Genomic DNA, 24,365 nt, shown 5'->3' with positions numbered 1-24,365 from the left:
TCCTCTCTTGTTACGATAGTATCACATTTGTTGATTTGCGTGTATTGAACCATCCTTGCACCAAGCATTAATCCCTCTTGATTGTGGTATATGATCTTTTTAACATGCTATTGAATTTGATTAGTTTCTTATTAAGGATTTTTGCAGCTATGTTCATCAGGGGTGTTGTACTGTGATTTTCTTTTCTTGTAGTGTCCTCGACTCCTTTTGGTATCAGGATAATCCAGGCCTCATAAAATAAGTTTGGAAGTGTTCCCTCTCCTTCAGTTTTTTTTGGACAAGTTTGAGAAAGATTGGTGTTAATTTTTCTTTAAATATTTGGTAGACTTCACCCATGAAGCCATCTGGTCTAGAGCTTTACTTTTGGGAGATTTTTGATTTATGGATTCAGTCTCCTTACTCAGTTATTGACTATTCAGATTTTCTGTTTCCTCATGATTTAGCCTTGGTAGCTTGTATGTTTCTAGGAACTCATCTATTTCTTCTAGGTTATCCATTTGTTAGCTTATAATTATTGACAGTAATCTCTAATGATTTACATTTCTGTGATATCAGTTGTAATATCTTCTCTTTCATTTATGATTTAATTTTTGGAGGGATCATTTTCTCAGTTTACTTAAGGGTTTGTTAATTTTATCTTTCAAACAACCAGTTCTTAGTTTCATTGATCTTTTTTGTTTTTCTAATGTCTAATTCATTTATTTCTGCTCAGTCTTTATTATTTTTTCCTTCTGACTTTGGGCTGACTTCTTTTTCTAGTTCCTTGTTATATAAAACCCTTAAGGTTCTTTCAAGATCTTCTTTTTTTGTTAAGGCATTTATCAGAATTAGAACTTCTTTTGCTGTATCCCATAAGTTTTGGTATGTTGTATTTTCATTTTCATTTGTCTCAAGATATTTTGTACTTCTCTTTGATTTCTTCTTTGAATTACTGTGTTAATTTCCACATATTTACACATTTCCCTATTTTCCTCCTGTTCTAGTTTATACCACTGTAGTTGGAGAAGATACTTGGTATCATTTCAATTTCTTAAGTTGTTAAGACTTGTTTCATGGCCTAATGTATGATCTGCCCTGAAGAATGGTTTATGTGTACTGAGAAGAATGTGTATTTTGCTGTTGTGAGTGGAATGTTCCATATGTATGTGTTAGTTTCATTTGGTCTGTAGTTTTGGTCAAGTCTGATGTTTTCTTGTTGATTTTCTGTCTCCATGATCTATCTGTATTTGAATATGAATATCTATATTGAAGTCCTTTTATTACTGTATTGTTGACTATTTCTGCCTTCATTTTATGTGTTTTATAAATTTAGGTGCTTCATTGTTGTATACTCGTATGTGTATTTATAGTTCTATTGATTTATTGATCTCTTTATTATTATATAATAACCTCTTTGTCTCTTCTGTTTCTGACTTGAAGCCTATTTTGTCGGATAGAAGTATAGCCACTCCAGCTCTCCTTTAGTTACCATTTGCATGGGGTATTTTTTTCCATCATTTCACTTTCAGCCTATGTGTGTTCTTACAGGTAAATTGAGTCTCTTATAGGCAGCATAATGTTGAATCTTGCTTCTTTCTGCATTCAGCCACTTTGTCTTCTGATTAGAGAATTTAATCCATTTACATTTAAAATAATTATTGATAGGTAAAGATTTAATAATGCCATTTTGTCAGTTTTCTGTTTTGTAGTTCCTTTGTTTCCTTTTTCTCTCTTGTTGTCTTCCTTTGTGATTGAATGATGTTTTGGTAGTGGTATGCTTTGATTCCTTTCTCTGCATTTTTTGTGTATCTGCTCTACGTTTTTCCTTTGTGGTTACCATGAGGCTTACATATATGTAACAGTATACATAAAACAGTCTATTTTAAACTAATCACAACTTAACTTCCATTGCATACAAAACCTCTACATTTTACTTTTCCCCATTCTGCCATTATTTCCTAAAATATTCTTTAGGTTATACCTTTATCTTGCAACTCCCGTATGTATCTTGATATGCTGGCTGGTGTTTCATAGGTCTCTTTTTTTGTTTCAAAAATTTTTTTTGATGTTTTGTTTATTTTTGAGTCAGAGAGAAAGCATGAACTGGGAAGGGGCAGAGAGAGAGGGAGACAGGAACCAAAGTGGTCTCTGTGCTGACAGCAAAGAGCCCGATGTGGGACTTGAACTCAAGAGTAATGAGGTCATGACCTGAGCTGAAGTCAGATGCTTAGCTGACTGAGCCATTCAGGCGTCCCCATAGGTCTCTTATGCCTTATTAATTTTTATTCATTGTTTTTTCTTTCTGTTCTTCAGATTGCTTATTTCAGTTGACCTGTGATTTGTGTCTCTTCATTGATATTCTTAACGTTTTTATTTATTTTTGGGACAGAGAGAGACAAGCATGAACGGGGGAGGGGCAGAGAGAGAGGGAGACACAGAATCGGAAACAGGCTCCAGGCTCTGAGCCGTCAGCCCAGAGCCTGACGCGGGGCTCGAACTCACCGCGAGATCGTGACCTGACTGAAGTCGGACGCTTAACCGACTGCGCCACCCAGGCGCCCCTCTTCATTGATATTCTTGATTTCAAGAGACATTATCCTCATACTTCCTTTTAATTTTTTAGACATTTCCTTTAATTCTTTGTACATATTTAAAATAGCTGATTTAAATTTTAATAATGCAGCATCTTCATTTCCTCAGGAGAGCTTCTCTTGGTTGCTTTTTTTCCTGTGGATGGGCCATACTTAACATGTATTTTGCATCTTGCATAATTTTCATAGAAAACTGGACATTTTATTTTATATCTATTTATGTTTTGGGAGAGTGCAAGTGGGGGAGGGGCAGAGAGAGAGGGGGGAGGATCTGAAGTGGGCTGGGCTCTGTGATGACAGGATGACAGCAGCAAGCCCAATGTGGGACTTGAGCTCACAAACTGAAAACTGGACATTTTAAGTAATATGATGTGGTAACTTTTGAAGTCAGATTCTCTTCCCTCCCTGGGGTTTGTTAAAAAGTTTTTGCTGTTTGCTTTTTGACTTTTCTGAACTAATTAATACTGTAAAATCTCTGTTCTTTGTCTTGTGTGACCACTGACGTGTCTACTGGGTTAGCTTAGTGGTCAGCTGATAAGTTAGAAATTTCTTTAAATGCCTAAAACCAATAAATGCCCAGCCTTTGCCACGGAATTCTTTGTGTGTGTGTTGGGGCATGCCTTCATTTTTCAGGCAGGCAGTTCATGACTCTGCTTTAGCTCTTATTTTCTGTTTTAGCAGAGCCTCAAGTTCAGCCAGAGGTAAAAATTTAGGACCTTAAGTTTTTCCTTGGCATGTATATAGTCATCCACATACATGTGGGCTTCTGGTTTCACAGCAATATTTTGGGACTTTTCAAAGCCCCCATGGACATTTGTATTAGTCAACTGGGACAGCCATAACAAAATATGATAGACTGGTGGCTTGAACAACAGAAATTCATTTTGTCATAATTCTGGAGGCTAGAAGTCCCAGATTAGAGTCTGGTAAGGTTGGTTTCTGGTGAGGACTTTCTTCTTGGCTTATTATACATGAATGCCTTCTTATTATGTCCTCACATGGTCTTTCTGTGTGTGTGTTGTGGAGAGAGGGAGGGAGGGAGACAGACAGTTATCTCTTTGATATCTCTTTTCTTAGAGGGACACTAATCCTATTGGATCAGGGCCCTACCCTTTATAACTTCACTTACTTTTAATTACTTTCTTAGAGGCCCCATCTCCAAATATTGCCACACTGGAAAGTAGGGCTTCAACATGTGAATTTTCAGGGGATACAAACATCTAATCATTAACAAACTTTTTCCCTAGCTTTTATTTAAAAAAAATGATTTTTGTCTGCTTCTTGTTTGCTCCATCTATTATCATTGTCTCAGTCAGCTTCAACATTAATTGCAACTGATTGTTTTTAATAAACACCCTGGGGGAAGAGGCTGTTGACACCAGTAAAAGCTTTGAGTCAGGTCAAAATAAAGACAAGCCCTGCCGCACATGTCAAATAATGACTTATCTTTAATAATGTTGCTTTGTAACTCTTCTGTTGTCTTCAGTGGCTTTGGTTGTTCGTTTTCACTGTGATTGCAGGCTTGTTGGTTTTTAAGACTGGAGGAGGGGAGGGGAAGATTTAAATAGAAAAAACTACAGTGCTCCATTGCTCACTGTTCTTACCAAGATTCAGCCATTTTTCTTGAGTCAATACTCCCTAGATTACTGTAAGCCTTTGGCTAACTTCTAGAATTTTGAAAAAGTTGACAATTTTCCTAGTATCTTCATTGCTTTTGTGGAGAAGAGGAATTCTGGAAGTAGTCCTTAGTTTGCTATTCATAGTGAGTTCACCTCTTCCTCTTTGTCAAAAATAGTTTTTCGACATTTTTTCTTCTTAATCTTTTTTTCTTCCTATTGTGGTTTGGTTTTGTTTTGTTTTGTTTTTGCATTTATGTTATTCTGGCAGTGGCTCAGGGTTACTGCTTTAGGCGTTAATAGTACTCAGGACGAGAAAGATTATTTTAAATAAGGAACTCCTATAATTTAAAAAGAAAATGTACTCTTAGGCTTGCTTGCTTGTTTATTTTGTTCATTTATCTATTTAGAATGTTTATATATTTTGAGAGAGAGAGCACAAGCAGGGGAGGGGTAGAGAGAGAGGAAGAAAGAGAGAGACCCTCAAGCAGGTCTGCACTGTAAGCGCAGAGCCCGGTGTGGGGCTCAAACTCACTAACTGAGATCATGACCTGAGCTGAAATCAAGAGTCGGTTGCTTAACCAACTGAGCCTCCCAGCTCCTTAGGCTTCTTTATTTAAAACAAATATGAGGGGCGCCTGGGTGGCACAGTCGGTTAAGCGTCCGACTTCAGCCAGGTCACGATCTCGTGGTCTGTGAGTTCGAGCCCCGCGTCAGGCTCTGGGCTGACGGCTCGGAGCCTGGAGCCTGTTTCCGATTCTGTGTCTCCCTCTCTCTCTGCCCCTCCCCCGTTCATGCTCTGTCTCTCTCTGTCCCAAAAATAAATAAACGTTGAAAAAAAAAATTAAAAAAAAAAAATGAGCATCTAAAAGCATTATTCACCCTACTCCCTATATATACATTTGTTCTTAACGTATATGTTATATGTATTTAACACATATCTACATAATAATTTTGATGCTGAGATTTGAATTTCCCCTCTATTAGATTGAGAAATGTTTAACAATATGGGAAATTTTAATAAATCAGGCATTTTTAGACTAAATGCTTTCTAGACTAAAAAGATCAATTCAAGTTACCCATTTTATGGTCCTAGTGTGAACCAAGGCATTTTGGTGTGTTTCTTTACAGCTTTCCACTTAAAAGGTAGAAAAGTCTCACATTATTACTATTTATCATAGTTGCCACTCTTTAGAAAATAGTCATTATAATTCTCCTTCTTTGTGTCTTAATTACTTGAACTTTTGTCATAGGTATAATGTACAAAGTAATAGTTTTGCTTGTTTTCTTTCTTTTTTTAGAATCTCAAAATGTGGATTTTATTTGTAGTGTTCTTGTGGTGGCTGATCAGCTTCTCATAACTCGATTGAAAGGGATTTGTGAAGTTGCATTAACTGAGAAACGTAAGTATTTTTGAATTTGAATATTACTATGTTTGCAGGTTGATACAGGATTATTCATTGACTTTTGATGCCATAAATTTACCATTTTACCATATATGGTAAAGTGCACCATTATGTTTTTGAATTATGAAGAGTGTCAAAACATTTAAGCTATTTTGTGCAACAATAAGCACATCCATTTTCCAGACATGTTAATATGTGAAAATATGTACATCTGATAATTGAAATATGTAATTTTTTTGAAATGTCATGAAACCTTGAATAATGAAGATGGTATGAAATTTATTTTGAAATTACAAAGATGAAAGTTTGAAAGAATTTAAAAAAAAATTTTTTTAATGTTTATTTATTTTTGAGAGCGAGAGAGAGCAGGAGTGGGGGAAGGACACAGAGAGAGGGAGACACAAAATACGACGCAGGCTCTGAGCTGTCAGCACAGAGCCTGACATGGGGCTGAAACTCACGGAGATTATAATCTGAGCCAAAGTCAGACACTTAACCGACTGAGCCACCCAGGTGCCCCTCAAAGAAATTATTCACTCTTGTCCTGGTCTTGGCTGTAAGCCTGTGTTTAGCTATCTGTTACTATTTGCTAGAATTTTTTGTTTTAATTTTTTTTTAATGTTTATTTATTTTTGAGAGAGACAGAGACAGAATGCAAGTGGGTTAGGGGCATAGAGAGAGGGAGACACAGAATCCAAAGCAAGCTCCAGGCTCTGAGCTGTCAGCACAGAGCCCGACATGGGGCTTGAACCCATGAACCATGAGATCGTGACCTGAGCCAAAGCCAGACGCTCAACTGACCAAGCCACCCAGGCGCCCCCTTGCTAGAATTTTTATATAATCATCTTATTTATATATTTGATCAAAACTTAATCTCTTTTCTCTTAAACTCTTATTTCTGTCTCTGTTTGTTACTTCATTTAATAAATAGTTCATTATTTCAGTTCATCGCATGGCTGTCTTTTTGAACATTGAAATTTTGAAACCCAAAGCTATTTTTTATATTGTTTTTGTTCTTTACGTCCAAATTTTTTCAGTTGTCACAACTGATGCATCTTAACTATATTTATTAATCATATTTCCCCCTACCTTTTTATTCTGTGTCCATGCTAGTTCAGGTAACTGTTATCCATCCCTTCTGTGTAGTGTTACTGTAATGTTTTAAGTCCTCTTTCTGTATACTTTAATTTTTCTGTTGGGAGTAATTGTGTCTTCCTGTTTTAGGTATTTTTAATTGCTTACTCTAGGATAAAGGTTAGATTTTCTTAGCCTGATATAAAAGTTTCTAATTTTATCTTTGTTAATCTTTGTTCATCTTCATTGTCACATTGTCATACTTTAGGAAGTATGAAAGGATTTCCTGTCAGAATTTTCTAATTTTTTCTTGCTGATAGTTTGTCTTAGTTCTGGTGTCTTATATAGTTACTTTTCTTGAGCTTTGTGGAGAGACTTCTCCTTGGTTATCAAAAAAAAACCCCAAAAAAACCAACATCTCTAATCTTTTAAGCTACAAAATGGAAATATATTAAAATAAAGGATACAACATACTACAGGAATAAAGTATACGTATTGGAGGGGCTCCTGGGTGGCTTAGTCGGTTAAATGGCTGACTTTGGCTCAGGTCATGATCTCATGGTTTTTGAATTTGAGCCCTGCATCAGGCTCTGTGCTGTGCTGGCAGCTGAGAGCCTGGAGCCTGCTTCAGATTCGTGTCTCCCCTGCTCACGCTCTCTGTCTCTGTCTCTGTCTCTCTCTTTCTCTCTCTCTCTCTCTCTCAAAAATAAATAAACATTAAAAAAAAAAGTATACATATTGGAGATATTTTTAGTTGTTCAGTTGACTTTCCTGGCATTCCTTGGATATTCTTTTTCGGTCCATGCTACACAGCTTCCTTATTAATGAATATCTTGATCTTCCTAGAACTTAGCAAGAGAAGAATTCAACAGAAGTTTGATCTCTATTATTGGGTAATCCTTGTTCTCAACTGAACAACTGTAAAGTTTTTATATGATCCATTTTTTTGTGTGTGAAATGGGAGAGTTTGGGTTCATATTAGGTTTGGTTAGGAGCGAAGCAAAAACCATTATTGACTGCAATTACACCTTTTGACAGAGTTAGAAGGAAGAAAAAAAACATAGGGTAAGCCAGGTGTAGAAAATAGTTATGTTCCTCTCTTGGTTTGGACTCATAGTAAATAAAGAATGAAGGGGTTTGGAAAGCCAAAGTCATTTACTAGGTGAGTAGAATATTCTGAGTTAGTCTCTAGCAAAATAGGACACTTCATGCATAAAGTTACCAGGATTGTAATAAAATCCAGAATCTTTTGTACAGTTATACCAGATTCTGTACTGGCCATGAATAATGATATAGTAATATTTAAATGTGAATATTTTCCAAATATATAGTGTGTATATGTGTTTATGTAAATATACCCACATAAATTTTGATGGATTACTCAATGTAAATATATTTTATAGAATGATTTTGTCAGTTTCTCTTAGTCTTTTTTTAAATTACTCTTAACGTTACTCTTGATGTTTTTATTTTTTATTTTTTAAAATAGTTTATTTTTTAATTTTAAGTAATCTCTGTGCCCAACATAGGGCTCGAACTCACCACCCCAGGATCAAGAGTTGCAGGTTCTACCAACTGAGCTACCCAGGCACCCCTGGTTTCTCTTAATCTTAAGATCTTCTTAGTTTTATAGAAAAGAGACTATTCTGTCTATATAAATAAAAAGGAAGGTTTATTTGTGAAAGTTAAAACTATTCTAAAATCCTTAGATAGAAAATTGTCAATTTTTAGGTGACACATATCATCTCTATTTTCTTTTGGTGTGTTTATTTTGCCTCATAACCGATCATTTAAAATACTTTGGCACATTGGGATAAAAAGTGCATTCTATATTTGCCCTATTATAGTTATTTTGGCAAGAAAGTACTTTCAGTTTTCCTTGTTCAAACCTGACAACTTTAAAAATAAGTATGTATTATTTGCTGTAGTAACATGGCTTTTGTCTCACTTTGTCTTTTCTTTGTAGTTACCCTTAAGAATGCTGCTATGTTACTGGAATTTGCAGCAATGTACAATGCTGAACAATTGAAACTGTCTTGTTTACAATTTATAGGACTGAATATGGCCGCTTTACTTGAAGCAAGGTAGGTTGGGTGCATACATTGTATGACTGTTGCAAAAGCAATTATTTATACATAATAGCAGACATGTTAGCAATTTAAAAGAATAGTGACAAATTACAGCTTTGTAGAAAAAAATGTAAGGGGATTCAATCATTCCATCAATATTTGAGTGCTTGCTTGATATATGCCAGCCACAGCTAAGCTACAGCAGTGAACAAAATAGGTAAAATTCTTGCCCTCAAGGAAAGCATTCATTTTTGTTGGAAATTTGTGGGGAAAAAAATTATAAGTATGTTCTTTATATCTATGCATTCCACTGTTTTTAGTAGTGGAATTATTTGGTGAAATAAATTTGCAGATTTATTTTTTAATATAAGGTCTAATTTTTATTACTATAAAGTTGGTGGTGAGAAAATGAGTGTTTTGGTGAACATAGAAGTTTTAGATTAGAGTTCCGTGTGTCAGTTTGCACTTTTGAAGCTTCAGTATTTTGTTTTGGATATAATAATGATAACTAATACTATGTGCCAGGCAGCATTCTCAAAGTGTTATATAGATCTCAGTTGATTTTCATGTAAACCTTATGATGACATAGATTCTGTTTATATCCTCATATTATAGACGAGAAAACCCAGGGACACTTTTTTTTCAAAGAATCAAAATTTTGATCTACATAATTTATTATATATGGTAATAGGTTTTTCAAGTCTCATCTTTCAAAGTCAGGATGGTCTTTAATGAAACTAACTCTAAAATATGAAATAAAAGTGCTCTACTTTTTGAGGTGAATCACTGATTCTTAATAATTGCTATGTAGGATTCAATTCACAGGAAATTCTTTTGGCAATATAATGCTTTGTTATTTTGTGAAAGTGCTTTTCAAGTGCATATTAATGTTATGGGATATTAGTATGATTTTAAAATGCCTCTGGTATTTTGGTATCAGAATCTCGCTAGGGTTTCAGAATAAATTTCTTTGCTGACATCACATTAATGATTTTAATCAAAGCAATTTTTTTTTTACTTTGCTTTGCCAAACTAAGCTCATTCATTTGTCAGATAAGAATCGACCAAAATGCAAAACAAGCACTGAATCTACTTAAAATATGATACTGGGGGGGGCTGCGCCTGGGTGGCTCAGTCGGTTAGGCGTCCGACTTCGGCTCAGGTCATGATCTCACGGTCCGTGAGTTCGAGCCCCGCTCGGGCTCTGTGCTGACAGCTCAGAGCCTGGATCCTGTTTCAGATTCTGTGTCTCCCTCTCTCTCTGCCCCTCCCCTGTTCATGCTCGGTCTCTCTCTGTCTCAAAAATAAATAAACATTAAAAAAAATGTTTTTTTAAATAAAAAAAATATGATACTGGAAAATGATGTGTGTCACTACCATTGTTCAATAGTTATGTTGTGACAGGTGTCAGATGAACCATTAAGAATGGGGCGTGTGCTGTGGTGATGTCTCTACTTGTATAATTTTACATGAGTAGACATGCATAACTTGAATTAAAACAAAGATTTGTACAAATTTAACCATTCCTAGACAACTATTTGTTTGCTGGGAGTATAAATAAATATGTATAAAGATATTAAAAAAGGAGAGCTGCACCAAAATGGATATAACATCACAGGTTAATTATCCTCAAAATGTTAAAAACTGGTATGGTACAGATTTAAATATCCAAATTGTTTTGCACTCGGAAAAATAGTTTAACATATATTTTAGAATGTAAACTTGAAATTTTTACTGATGCCTTAAAAGTATCTCTTTGGAACTGGAGAGTTCCCTGAAATCTACTTTGAATACAACTGATGTAGTCCAAACATTTTATACATCATGAACATACTAAAGTCCAGAGAGATAAAGTTAGTTGCTCAAAGTCATGCAGGTAATTGCTAGCAGTGATAGCTGTAGATAGAATTCAGGTATCGTGACAGGCCATTGTTCTATCACTATAATACTTTAGGAACTAAAGATTACAGATGTGGAAAATGAATACAGGTGGTGCCTGACTTACCATGGTTTGACTTAGGATTTTCTGACTTTACAGTAGTGTGAAAGTGATACACGTAGAAACTGTACTTTGAACTTTGAACTTTGATCTTTTCCGCATACTAGTGAAAAGTATAAGTGATCCTGGTGATCACTTATGGTGATCCTGGGCAGTGGCAGTGAGCCGCAGCTCCCAGTGACACACAGGGTTTTCAAGGGTGTAAACAACTGACACACTTATTTTTTACTTTCAATATAGTAATAAATTACATGAGGTAGTTAACACTTTGTTTTAAAATAGGCTTTGTATTAGATGATTTTGCTCACTCAAGGCTAATGTAAGTGTTCTGAGCACGTTTAAGGTAGTTTAGGCTAAGCTGTTCAGTAAATAGGTGTATTAAATGTATTTTTGACTTAAGAGATTTTCAACTTAAGAGATTTATTGGGATGTTGAGGAAGAACTATATTTACAATTTTGCTATGATATAAGTGATATAAAAATCTTTTCTAAGGGTTTGATTTTACTGAAGATGTTTGTGTATGTATCTTCCTGTTTATTTGAAATATATAACTATACATACTTTCAAAAAGAATTTTTAGCATATTGATGGCATATTGATGATTTTAAAAATAATGTACTTATTCAGCAGTGTAAAGTGTCTCAACAGATTTGAAAATCTTGGTAGGTATTAAGTTACTTAAGTCTTAAAATAGAATTTTGTATCTTATTTTTTAGGTCTCTTGATGTTTTAAGTGATGGTGTTTTGAAGGATCTTTCTGTGTTTTATAGAAAAATGGTAAGGTTTATGTTTTTTCAATAATATAATCAAATTAAAGTAGTATATTAGATCAGACTTCTCACTGAAATAATTTCCTAATAAATTGTAATACATTAGGATATTTTAAAAATGAAGACATACAGTTTTTGTTTGTTTTTTTTATAGATCCCACAGGTTAGTATGATAATCATAATTGAAAGTATTTAATGATAAAACTAATAACTTTTAATTCCTTTATAAATGAAAATTATTGAAGACTTTTCAAGTCTTTCATTACTTGTTAATTTACTAAACATCAGGACAGTACAAAAACATGGATTCATATTATCCCCAAAATTGGATTAATTTGTATTTAGTAATGAGTTTTTATGGAAAGTGTTTTTTGATATTTTTTGGAATAATCTGTTTAATGAGTCTAATCATTTTTCCCTTTGTTGTAAACGTAGGAAGTCATTAGGCATTCTAGACTTTTCCTTGTTAATGTCCCCACATATCAAAACAAGTGGGATATTATACCTATTTTGAAAAAATCTTTACACATTTTATATTTAAAAAGTGACTTTTAAAAAAAAAAATAGATTCCAGCAATGGATAGAAGAGTCATTACACCATATCAGGACGGACCAGATATTAGCTATTTGGAAATAGAAGATGGAGATATCTTTTTGAAAGAAGACATAAATACGGAACAGAATTATTCGTAAGCTCTGTTTCTCTTTCTTTTCTTCTTCCCTCCTCTTCTTCCACTCTTCTCCCTGATCTTTGACACTATTAACACGTTTATACTGAAAGAGAAAATTGGAGAATCCTGAAATAGGAAGTATGTATTTATGTTTATTCTTAGTCTTGCTATAAGAAAGTACATGCATAATTATTTGCAGATGTAACAAAATTAACTATAAATATAAAAGGAATACAACCTTTAAGTTAACATGTTAGGTTGAATAAATGCATTTATCTTAGCTACCTTCCCAAACCCTGCTAAAATTACAATAAATAAAAAAAGGCATTTTGCACTAGAGCAGAGAGAACAGGAAAGGAGAAACAGCAGTTAGGAGGTGTTAATAGTTTTGGAAGTTGGAAAGTGGTTGCTGAGCAGTAATGACTTAGGAAAAAAAACTAAAACAGAATTCCAGAAAGTCTTAAGAATTAGAGGTAGCAGGTTTATGAAGACCAGGGTGAGTGGTTAGATTTGAAAAAGATCATTTTTTTAGCTTCTTTCAAAGAAAATTGACCTTTTTCTGAACTCAGTTCAACCAAGTGATTGTTCCTCCTCCATCTTGGCTGAAAGATTTGCCCGCTGGAGAGATTGAACCAAGACTCCATCAGCCATTATGGATTTTTCTCTATAGAGAACCTGACTGGTTCAAGAGATATGACCTATAGTGACTGACGTTTGGGAATCCTCTAACAAAATATCCCAGGTTCTACATAATCTCCCTGTAGTGTGGCCAAACATATGACAAGCCCTGTTTAGTATTTCCAAACTGTGTGTTAGGCTCAGTTATCAACTGGTTATAGAATTACTTTCCTTCTACTTAGTAAATGACTTGTTAAAATCTTTGGGCATTCAAGTCATTTACTATATATATAATAGTAACTAACTGTGTAGCCCACTGAGAAACTGCTGTTAGGTTCCAGATTTGTTTCTAACCCCTTTTCTAGTGTTTGTTAGCATTTGGGTTACTTGAAGTTTATGATATTTGATTATTTACTTTTAAAAGTATTTCCCTATTTCTAACTTTCACAGAAATAGTAGAGTTACATCTAGTAAGAGTACACACTGAGGTTCAGTAAAACTGAGTAATTTGCTCTGAGCAACATAGATAAATGCAACTAGAGCATGCCTATTTTTTGTGTTCTCTGTTTGACTAAAATGCTATACACACACACACATATATGTATATTCTCTTGCTCAAAATGCACAGTTCTTTTGCTGTTAATCTCTAACTTATTTCTAAAAAATGAATTTTGTATTTGCTTTTTTCGTAGGGAAAGTATGTTCAAGAAGGCAAAAACAAGAGCAAAAAAGAAGACACGTAAGCGTTCGGATAGTTCTGGAGGTTATAACCTTTCAGACGTTATTCAGAGTCCACCATCTACAGGTTAGTGAAAGTGTCTTAGGATATATTTCCTGATCTAATCTTTCATGTCTCTATTATCTAATTAATTTAACATGTATCAGATACTATTGTATGCCATTTGCCAGGCCTACTGAAAGAAAATAGCCTTTGTCTTAGGGAGGCTACGGAAAATGATCGTATATTGTAATAAATATTCTGATTGAGATTTGCTTTGAGAGCACAAAAGAAAAGCCCATATTAGGGGCACCTGGGGGCTAAGTTGGTTAAGCGTCTGACTTCAGCTCAGGTCATGATTTTGTTGTTTATGAGTTCGAGCCCTGCGTCAGGCTCTGTGCCGACAGCTTGGAGCCCAGAGCCTGCTTCGGATTCTGTGTCTCCTTCTCTCTCTGCCCCTCCCCTACTTGTGCTCTGTCTCTCTATCAAAAATAAATAAATGTATAAAAAAAAAAAAAGAAAAGCCCATATTAATCTGAGGAGATCAAGAACGACCTCTTGAGGAAAATGATACATGAGTTGGATCTTGAAGAATGAAGAGAAATTGGCCAAGAAAAGGAGGCACACTGATAGACATATGAAGCAAAGGGGGCAATATACTCCCAAGGCTAGAGGCACTGGAAAGAACTGCATATTTCTTGTGCTTTGGTCAGCATGCTTCAGCCATATAGGGCATGTGTAGATAAGTGGTAATTGGCAATGGTCAGATTTTGGAGGGATTTTATGCTAAACTAAGGAATTTAAATGTGATTCTGAGGGCTATGAGTAATCGATTGATGGATTTTTAAGGCATATAATGTGAGTGGATAACATTTTTTTTTAGAAAGACCACTCTGTCCAGTGGCATAGACTGTTAGTGATGGGCAAAACAGGACAGAGACACTATTATCACATGGATTCATTTCATTTACATCAGTACTCCGAGTTAGATGCCATTCATGTGCATTAGAAGGTTATAATCCAGTAATACAAAATATTTTATATCTATGCATTATGTGAGCTGTTTGAAAGTAAAGGTCATGTAGTTTTTCTAAAATGGTTTTCGCAGTTTAGTTTGAAAATCTTTTACTGAAGAGATGAAAGAATGAAAATCTGGATACCCTTCCTCCAAATTTATTGTTAACCTGTTACCACATTTGCTATTTTTTATAGACTTTCTGTTGCATGCTCACTTCCTTCATTCTCCAGTCTATCATTTTTTACAGATCCACTTGGAAGTTGTAGGCATGGCATTTTAATATAAATTAATACGAATTTCCTAAGAATAAGGATATTCTTCTACACAACCATAATATCATTAGCACATCGAAGACCATTAACATCAATTCATGAATATTACCTAGTATTACAGTCTCTATTCAGATTTCTCCAGTTGTCCAGGAATGTTTTTATAGCCTTTTGTGTTTTGACCTTAAAAAACACCTGGTATCCTGTGAAGATAGATACTGCCTTTGCTTATTAATGTCTCTTTAGTCTCTTAACTAGAACAGCACCTCTCACATCTTTTTGTTTTGATTTCAAAAGTTCAGGCCAGTGGTATAGACTATCTCACATTCTAGATTCCTCTGATTAGATCTAGATCTAAACTATCGAAATTGTAATACTTTCTTTAGATGAAAATACGGAAGTGTGACCACAATGAGACTACAGTATGGCTCTAAGAAATAGTATGTGTGTCTGTAGGAAGACATAAACAGGTATAACTTCTGTCAGCAGTATTTTCTTAGCCTGATGAGGTAACTTTGAAAAATACAAGTACACATTTTGTCCCTGTGGGAGAAAAAAGAAAAGCTGTCACTCAGGGCAAAGAAAGAATGTCTTTATATTTAACATGATCTATAAATGAGGTACTTGATGTGTTTGATAATGTTCAAAGGAATAAACAATGTCAAGAATAGTTGTTTTATTTTTTTATTTTATTTTATTTTTTTTTTAATTTTTTTTCAACGTTTATTTATTTTTGGGACAGAGAGAGACAGAGCATGAACGGGGGAGGGGCAGAGAGAAAGAGGGAGACACAGAATCGGAAACAGGCTCCAGGCTCTGAGCCACCAGCCCAGAGCCCGATGCGGGGCTCGAACTCCCGGACCGCGAGATCGTGACCTGGCTGAAGTCGGACGCTTAACCGACTGCGCCACCCAGGTGCCCCAAGAATAGTTGTTTTAGATAACACAGAAAGATATAAAAAAGACAATATACCTGGATTGATTGATGAAGCACTGAAGCTAGGTCTTTCACGTTTACTACATCTCCTGATTCCAACTTAGGACCTTTTAATATGTAAAATTCTGTGATTTTGTGTTCTCTCTGTTACACGAATTACCTCTAGTCCATAGAAGGACGTGTAGGTGGATTGATGGAAAGATGAATAAATGGACAGACAGGAAGTTATGAAACTAGTTGTTTTTCAGTTGCCTAAAAGACTTAGGGAAAAAGCAGATATTTAGTTTGTTTTAAATAATGGTTTTATTAGCACACGTGTTAGAATCTTTATATTTCAGAGATGGAAGAGACATTAGTAATGAACTAAATTTTTGTCCCTTCCTTTAAACCTGAGGAAACAAAAGCGCAGAAAACTTCAGTGATTTGAGGTAGTGACAGACAGAAATAGAATTTATTTTTTTTGATTCCAGTTCTTATTCTTCCTGCTTTACTACTCTTTCTGTGGCCAAAGCAGATAATGATTGAAAGGTCAAATTTAATTGGGGCCAAAAAGCCTGTTCTGGAAGTAAACTTCATTGTGTGATCCTTTATGTTAGAAGACCATCTGTGAAAATGTTTATACTAAAAATAATTGTTGGCCAGTTTAAACATCCTCTTTATTCATTAGATTTATTTCTAATTGACTTTTGGTAGCATTCTGGCATTAAATATACTCTCTTAAAAATTTGCTGCTCTTAAAAATATTTAAAAGATGGGGGGAGTGCTGAATGTTATTTCCAAACTATTTGAGCAGTGACAGCAACAAAAGAGGCATATATCTTGTCAGAGTGATTTACTTTAAGGAAAACCCACTTATTTAAATATATAAGAGATAGTATGTTTTATTTATTTTCCTTTTTAAAAATTTAAGTCCAAGTTAACATACAGTGTAATAATGATTTCAGGAATAGAATTTAGTGATTCATCGCTTACATATAACACCCAATGCTCATCCCAACAAGTGTTCTCCTTAATACCTACTACCATTTAGCCCATCCCCCCACCGAGCACCCCACCAGCAACCCTCCATTTGTACTCTGTATTTAAGAGACTCTTATGGTTTGTCTACCTCTCTGTTTTTTATCTTTTTTGCTTTCCTTCCCCTATATTCATCTGTTTTATTTCTTAAATTCCACAAATGAGTGCAGTCATATATTTGTCTTTCTCTGACTTATTTCACTTAGCATAATATACTCTGGTTCATCCACATTGTTGCAAAATGTGTTTTATTTATTTTTAAGTCAAATTTTTAGTTATAGCTCATGTCATGTGTTTTTTTGCTACCTCATTTAGATTCTACTAAATTTGAAATATGTGAAAGTAAACACATGAAATTAAGCAAAAGTTTGTTTTCTCTCTTTATATTTGAAATGACTTTGATCTACTAATGAATCTGGATACCAAATATGGCAGGGAAACAGGTATTTAGCTTGCCTGGGAGAAGAAATGGTATGTACATTTCATAACAGCCCTTTGCTTTAGGCAATAGGCTAATTAAAGTTGCTGTCAATCCACAGATTCCACCCCCCTCTCTAGAAGTAAAAACCGTCAATCAGGCCACGGTTGGCTTCAGCATAACCTCTGCTACGGGGCCAAAGTCATCCAGTCTTTGACTAGATGAGAGGTAGAAAGGCCACCGTGTTCCTCCCACACAGAATGAGGCCAATCCCCGTCTGCATGCGTGCAGAGAACTTGGTACAGAGAGACAGATGAGAAAGGGGACGGTCTGAAGTTTATTAATTTTGTCTTTTTTTTTTTTTTTTTTTAATGGGGAGAAAGAAGTTCTGAATCACTTCTCAAAGCAGATCCCAAAGAAGTGTCTTCCTTAATGTTTATTGCATAATTGCTATATAATTGAAATGGATAAAACTGCTATTTTATTAAAGTCCCGTTTTAGTTTTTTACTTTAACTTTTTTCTTCAGTTAGCTTGAATTGTCAAGATTTGATACAGTGAATATAATTTAAATGTTATTAAATCTGGATAAATGGAAGCTTTTAGCTCTATTTAATTCACTGAATGTAATATACACATGTTTACTGTATTTTAAGTGTTTTAAAATTTTTACCTTTTAGGATTATTAAAATCTGGTAAGACCAATTCTGTGGAATCTCTTCCAGAACTGCTGACATCAGATTCTGAAGGAAGCTATGCAGGAGTGGGTAGTCCTAGAGATTTACATTCCCCAGATTTCACAGCAGGATTTCAGTCAGATAAAATTGAGGTTTGTTTTTATTTATTAATGCACTGTTTTCTTAACTTCAGATTTTAGATCTTTATATAATTTATTTATAGTTTTTATTATTTTTTGCTCTAACTTTAAAATACTCTCCTGGCTGGTTTATAAAAAAATACATATGATTAGTAATATATGTAGTATTAGTTTTCTCAAATTTGCATTATGTTTCTAGTTTTAAAGATTTTAATGGCAGTTTCAGCCCTCTATGACATTACATTTCTAATCCTCTTTCTGTAAATTAAAATATAATGTTGATGCAACATTGATGCAATATAATGTTGATGTATAGACATCTGGAAAAATATATTTATAGCTAAATTACTTGAAATTTACTTTGTGAAATGTCAGTTAACACCAAAGAACTGTCAAAGGAAAATGATTTTGAAAGGAAGCCTAACTTCAAATTCTGCATAGTCTCTTCCCTCTATCATGTTAATGGGAGCAATACAGGCTGGAATGGAGTTCTCCTGGTCCGGCACAATTGACATAAAATGCAGAATTTCTAGTCCAGTTGAACGCCGGACAGTCCATTTTTTAGACATCTCTTAACATTTTATTCCATAATTGTTAATGTACAGGAAAGGAAAATGTCTAACTTATTAGATATAGGTCATTTTTCTCTAATCCCTAGTCCTCCACAAAACTATTAGCACTTCGAGAAATTCATGAGACAGTGGAAAATTTATCTGTTCTTCTTAGTCTTCTAGGCCTCAAGAATTGATTTTTTTTTTTTTTTTTTTAATGTAGCTAGATAGAGGTTTCGGGGCAATTCATATTAACACCAAGGTTGGTGTAGAGGACAGTTGAGGTTTAAAAGGAAAATTAAAGGCATGCTGTGAATGTTTGGCAATAAGAGTCTGTCCTAGCAATGGAAATAACCATTTTAATAACTTCCTTGACCTATTATAATGGCAATTGTTTTAAGGTTCCTTTTCAGCTGTCAGTATTATTTACCTTTAATTTTATTCAGAATGAATTATATGACATTAATATGAAACAAAATGAAAGTTTGGTATGAAGTCATGGACATTAATTTTAAAGTTACTGCTTCATATCTTATTTCAGCAACTTTTATTAACATTTTTACTTAATGCTCATATTAATGGGAATTTAATGTGCAAACTTATTTTCCTAAAAATTATTCTCAAAGCTCATGGTAACTGCGTTATAGTGACTTAGAAGTTTTGAGAATTGGTTAAGATGCTAAAGTAGAAGAATGCTAGATGATTATTGTTATAAGATTTTATGCTTTAATATAATTTAACCAATATTTATTAAGTGCCAATAGGTGTCTACTATTATTTATTTTTTAATGTTTGGTTTTTGTTTTTGTTTTTGTTTTTTACCTCCAGGGGAAAATTAAACCATATCTTAATGGTACACCTCCTGCATATTCTAGGGAAGATTTAAAACCATGGGAAAAATCACCAATACTTAACATATCTGCTCCACAGACCATTCCCAGTAACAAAATTGATACTACAAGCTCTTCCAGTTGGGTTGCTGGCTCTTTCAGGTAGGATTTTCATCTTGTTCTGTACCTGTTAGTTGAAGAAATACTATTTATTTTTAGTCAAATGGAAATTTTTAATGAAGCACATTTTTTTTTTTTTTTTTTAATTTTTTTTTTCAACGTTTATTTATTTTTGGGACAGAGAGAGACAGAGCATGAACAGGGGAGGGGCAGAGAGAGAGGGAGACACAGAATCGGAAACAGGCTCCAGGCTCTGAGCCATCAGCCCAGAGCCCGACGCGGGGCTCGAACTCCCGGACCGCGAGATCGTGACCTGGCTGAAGTCAGACGCTTAACCGACTGCGCCACCCAGGCGCCCCGTTGTTTTTTTCTTTAAGAGTTTCAGTTTTATGTTATTACTTTGGATGCATTTTAGTTATTTATATATATATATAAGTAGCTTTCATTCAAAGTATCCTTTTTGAAGTTGGCCACAGCTGACAAAATAAACCTAAATTATCCTTTCATTATCAATCTTACATATAATTTATAGTTTCAGTGAAGTTTGGGTATTGGACTTTATGGATAAATAACTGTATTGTAAAGTAAATTTTATATGTATTTTAGTCCTGTCAGCCCTCCTGTCATGGATCTCCGAACCATCATGCAAATTGAAGAAAATAGACAAAAATGTGGAGCTACACCAAAGACAAATTTGGGGTTGGTTAAAAACTCATAAAAAAGGAAAGACCATGTTGTTTTATAGTTCTGTCCTAAAGAATTAGAAAGACCTACTATACTCTTTTTCTGCATTTGATGTTAAACTCAATTAGAAAGACCTACTGGACTTTTTTTGTTTTGTTTTTCTGCTTTTGATGTCAAACTAAGTTATAAACTCTTTTTTATTTAGGCTTATAGCCTTCGTAACATTTCTTAAATACATGCCAAAGATTGAGTTGGTTGGTAGTCCAACTCGTAGAATATGGTGTTGTCAGAAATTTGCCTCTAAAGTATCATTGTGGACTATTTCTGGTGCAAGTGTGATGTAAATGTATTAGTAGGAAGGCTCATTTAGTAACTGTTATTTGATCGTCGATAGTATAAACTGATATTGTCACTCTTGAATCTTATGGCCATTTTGATCCAGTAATAGTAAAATCACATCAAATAAACAGAAAGCAGTATAATTACCTGTAACCTCCATTAAGCAGAAATTAATGCTAATTCATTTAATTTCTAGCAAAATGATTTCTCATGGAGTTAAACTTTCTCAGAAGCAACGAAAAATGATTGCAATGACTACCAAAGAAAATAATTCAGGAACAAGTAGCATGGAAACAGCTTTAACTGCTCCTTCAAAAACTCCAAAACCAGTGAATGCATGGTATGCTTTAAGTTTTATTAAAATAGGCAGAGATCTGTGTGTTACCTTTTAAGGTAGTTCTTGGCTTCTGGGTTTCCCTCCTAACTTTTCAAGTATTTCACTCCTCTCTTTAAGTTAAAAATTAGACCTTGGGAAATAATTTTTTTGTTTTGACATATGCACCATGGTTTGTTCATTTGTTCGTCATTCTTTCTATTATAGATTTCAAAATGTTTTGTATAGATACAGTTTCTTCTTGGTATTCTAATTAGCATGTATTACTAAAGTAATTTAAGGAAGGAGACTTACATTTTTTTCATTTGTTGTAAGAAACAATATATAGCATAGAAAAATTGGATAAACAATTTTTTACCACCTTAATTTCTTTGTCCTTCTGTATACATCATGAATATCTTTGCAGTGTTAATAATCTTGGTTTTCGTTATCACTTGTTTATTTTTTCAGTGTTTATTTATTTTGAAAGAGAATAGAGAGAAAGAATCCTGAGGAGGCTCCATGCTGTCAGTGCAGAGCCTGATGTGGGGCTCAATCTCACAAACTGAAATTGCGACCTGAGCCGAAATCAAGAGTCAGACGCTTGGGGTGCCTGGGTGGCTCAGTCGGTTAAGCGTCCGACTTCGGCTCAGGTCATGATCTCGCGGTTCGTGAGTTCAAGCCCCGCGTCAGGCTCTGTGCTGACAGCTCAGAGCCTGGAGCCTGTTTCAGATTCTGTGTCTCCCTCTCTCTCTCTGACCCTCCCCCGTTCATGCTCTGTCTCTCTCTGTCTCAAAAATAAATAAACGTTAAAAAAAAAATTAAAAAAAAAAAGAGTGAGACGCTTAACCAACTGAGCCACCCAGGCACCCCTCATTGTCACTTCTGTAAGCAGGAGTATTTACTTGCTATTATAGAGATTTTCTCCATTACAGTTTACCTGTAATTTGGAGATTAATAGGAGTAATCTCCAAAGAGGTCAGATAGCAGTTTTGAGGTGTATAAAATAGGTTGTACTTCCTGTCCCCCTTCCATCCTCCCTTTTCTTTGTAGCCTGTCAGAACCACTTACTACAGATCTAAAGCATGATCACAGAAAAGAAAGTAAAGGAAGATGTGGGAAAACCCAGGTAAAGAATAAGAGAGAGTAAAACTTGAGAGAATGGGTTTAGTAGAATGTTTAAATTCATCAGTATTTGTGCACACCTTCTATATATGAGACTATGGTAGACTGATTTGGTCACCCTCTGTAGGGTTTGTGGGATAGCTGTTAGAACATTGAGTTGTGTTTTCCCTAAAGAAAAGTATGGAGGGGCAGCTGGGAGGCTCATTCACTTAAGTGTCCAACTTAGCTCAGGTCATGATCTCATGGCTTGTCAGTTGGAGCCCCATGTCAGGCCTGTGCTGACAGCTCAGATCCTGGAGCCTGCTTTGGATTCTGTGTCTCCCTCTCTCTGTCCCTACCCAACTTGTTTTCTCTCTTTCTCTCTCAAAAAAAAAATATTAAGAAAAGTATAGAAAAGATAAAAAGAAAGTTCTTGGATCAGCTCTCAAGATACTAAATATCTGTAACTTGAGAGAATTAACTAAGCACATGAGGAAGCTTTGGGCTTAGTAATATAGTTTTAGCTATGCCATTATTCACTTTTATTATTTAAAAACAAAAAGTAGGGGAGGATCCCAGGGAAGATGGCAGATTAGGAGGACCGTAAGCTCACTTTGTCCCATAATATAACAGATAACACACACATCATTTTAAATAACCCAGAAAATGATCCATACTACCAAGAGCAATCTATAGATTCAGTGCTGTCCCTATCAAAATAACAAGGGCATTTTTCATAGGACTAGAAGAAATAATCCTAAAATTTGTATGAAATCACAAAATAACCTGAACAGCCCAAGTAATTTTGAGAAAGAACAAAGCTGTAATAATCAAAACAGGTATGGTACTGGCACAAAAACAGACACATAGATCGATGGTGTGGAATACAGAGTCTATAAATAAACTCATGCTTATATGGTCAATTAATCTTTGACAAAGGAAGCAAGAACATATAATGGGAAAAGAACCCATCTCTTCAACAAATGGTGTTGGGAAAACTGGGCCATTTCCTTATACCATATCCAAAAATAAATTCAGAATGCATTAAAGACTTAAGGACAGAAACCATAAAACTACTAAAAGGAAATGGAGGTGGCAAGCTCTTAGACATCAGTGTGAACAACAAAATGAAAAGGCAGCCTACTAATTTGGAGAAGATAATTGCAAATGATATGACTGATCAGGGTTTAATATCAAAAATACATAAAGAATTCCTACAACTCAATATTCAAAAAAAAAAAAAAAAAACCCAACGCAAGTAAAAAATGGGCTGAGGACCTGAATAGGCATTTTTCCAAAGAAGACATACAAAGAGGTAACTAATAGACACGTGAAAAGATGTTCAGCATCACTAATCATCTGCAAAATGCAAATCAAAACCACATTGAGATACCACACTTCTGTCAGAATGATGATTGTCAAAAAGACAATAATAAGTGTTGGTGAGGATGTGTTGAAAATGGAACTCTCATGCACTATTGGTGGAATGCAAAATGGTACAGCAACTATCAAAAACCATATGAAGGTTTCCCACAAAATTAAAAACAGAGCTTCCGTATGATCCTGCAGTTCTCCTTCTGGGTACTTATCTGAAGAAGATGAAAACACTCATTGGAAAAGATAAATATAGAATCCTGTGTTCTTTGCAGCAATATTTATAATAGCCATGATATGATACAAGTAAGTACCATTGATGGATAAATGGATAAAGATGTGTTATGTATGTGTGTGTATATATACACACACAGTGGTATATGAGCCATAAAAAACAATGAAATCTTGGCATTTGCAACAAAATGGATGGACCTAGAAGATATTATGCTAGGTGAGATAAGGAGGAGAAAAACAAATACTCTATGATTTTCCTTATATGAAAAATCTAAAAAACAAATGAACAAAACAGAAACAGACTCATTCATACAAAGAACAGTCTGGTAGTTGCCAGATGGGAGAAGGGGAAGGGGATTAAAAAGTCAAAGTAACACACTTCCAGTCATAAAATAAATAAGACACATAGATACAATGCAGAGTAGGAAATATAGTTAATAATGTGTAACAATGTTCCTGCCAGATGGTAGCTAGATTATGGTGGGTGATCATTTCAGTGTATATAAATGTTGAATCACCTGAAACTAATATAATGTATGTCAACCATACTTTAATAAAATTAAAAAGTACAAACTAATCAATAGTTATATGTATCTTAGGATACCAAGTAAGTTTAATTATAATTTTATTCTGAATTATTATCAAAGTGAATTTAAAATTATTTATGCACTTTTTGTGCATTTTTGGCTTCTTGAGACTATATTTTTGGTATCTGAAGGATCTTTTAAAGTTTCTTTCTGCTAAATTCTTCTGAATATATGTACTTTTATTTGTACTCATTGTACAGTGGGCTGATGGAACTTAGCAAAATATAGGTATTAATTTGTCAAT

At 34.6% G+C, this 24,365-nt stretch overlaps 1 protein-coding gene across 4 annotated transcripts in view; it reads left to right on the top strand.

Moving 5' to 3' along the window:
• IBTK (inhibitor of Bruton tyrosine kinase) overlaps positions 1 to 24,365 on the top strand; it is a 90,810-nt gene that overhangs the window by 44,946 nt on the left and 21,499 nt on the right. For 2 of the 4 annotated variants that reach the window (XM_040474031.1, XM_040474029.1), the window contains exons 17-25: positions 5,488 to 5,589; positions 8,633 to 8,750; positions 11,452 to 11,512; positions 12,073 to 12,194; positions 13,487 to 13,599; positions 17,894 to 17,997; positions 19,365 to 19,528; positions 20,093 to 20,185; positions 20,706 to 20,849. In XM_040474031.1, the coding sequence (XP_040329965.1) occupies positions 5,488 to 5,589; positions 8,633 to 8,750; positions 11,452 to 11,512; positions 12,073 to 12,194; positions 13,487 to 13,599; positions 17,894 to 17,997; positions 19,365 to 19,528; positions 20,093 to 20,185; positions 20,706 to 20,849 (1,021 nt within the window). Of the gene's footprint in view, positions 1 to 5,487; positions 5,590 to 8,632; positions 8,751 to 11,451; positions 11,513 to 12,072; positions 12,195 to 13,486; positions 13,600 to 17,848; positions 17,998 to 19,364; positions 19,529 to 20,092; positions 20,186 to 20,705; positions 20,850 to 24,365 lie in introns of all 4 variants that reach the window. The other 2 variants (XM_040474028.1, XM_040474027.1) reach the window with 1 other exon arrangement.

Source organism: Herpailurus yagouaroundi, unplaced genomic scaffold, assembly GCF_014898765.1.
Source record: "Herpailurus yagouaroundi ecotype Mexico unplaced genomic scaffold, PumYag 139, whole genome shotgun sequence".
Taxonomy (NCBI): Eukaryota; Metazoa; Chordata; class Mammalia; order Carnivora; family Felidae; genus Herpailurus; species Herpailurus yagouaroundi.
The sequence above is the reverse complement of the archived record's forward strand: the minus strand, read 5'-3'. Positions and strand labels throughout refer to the sequence as shown.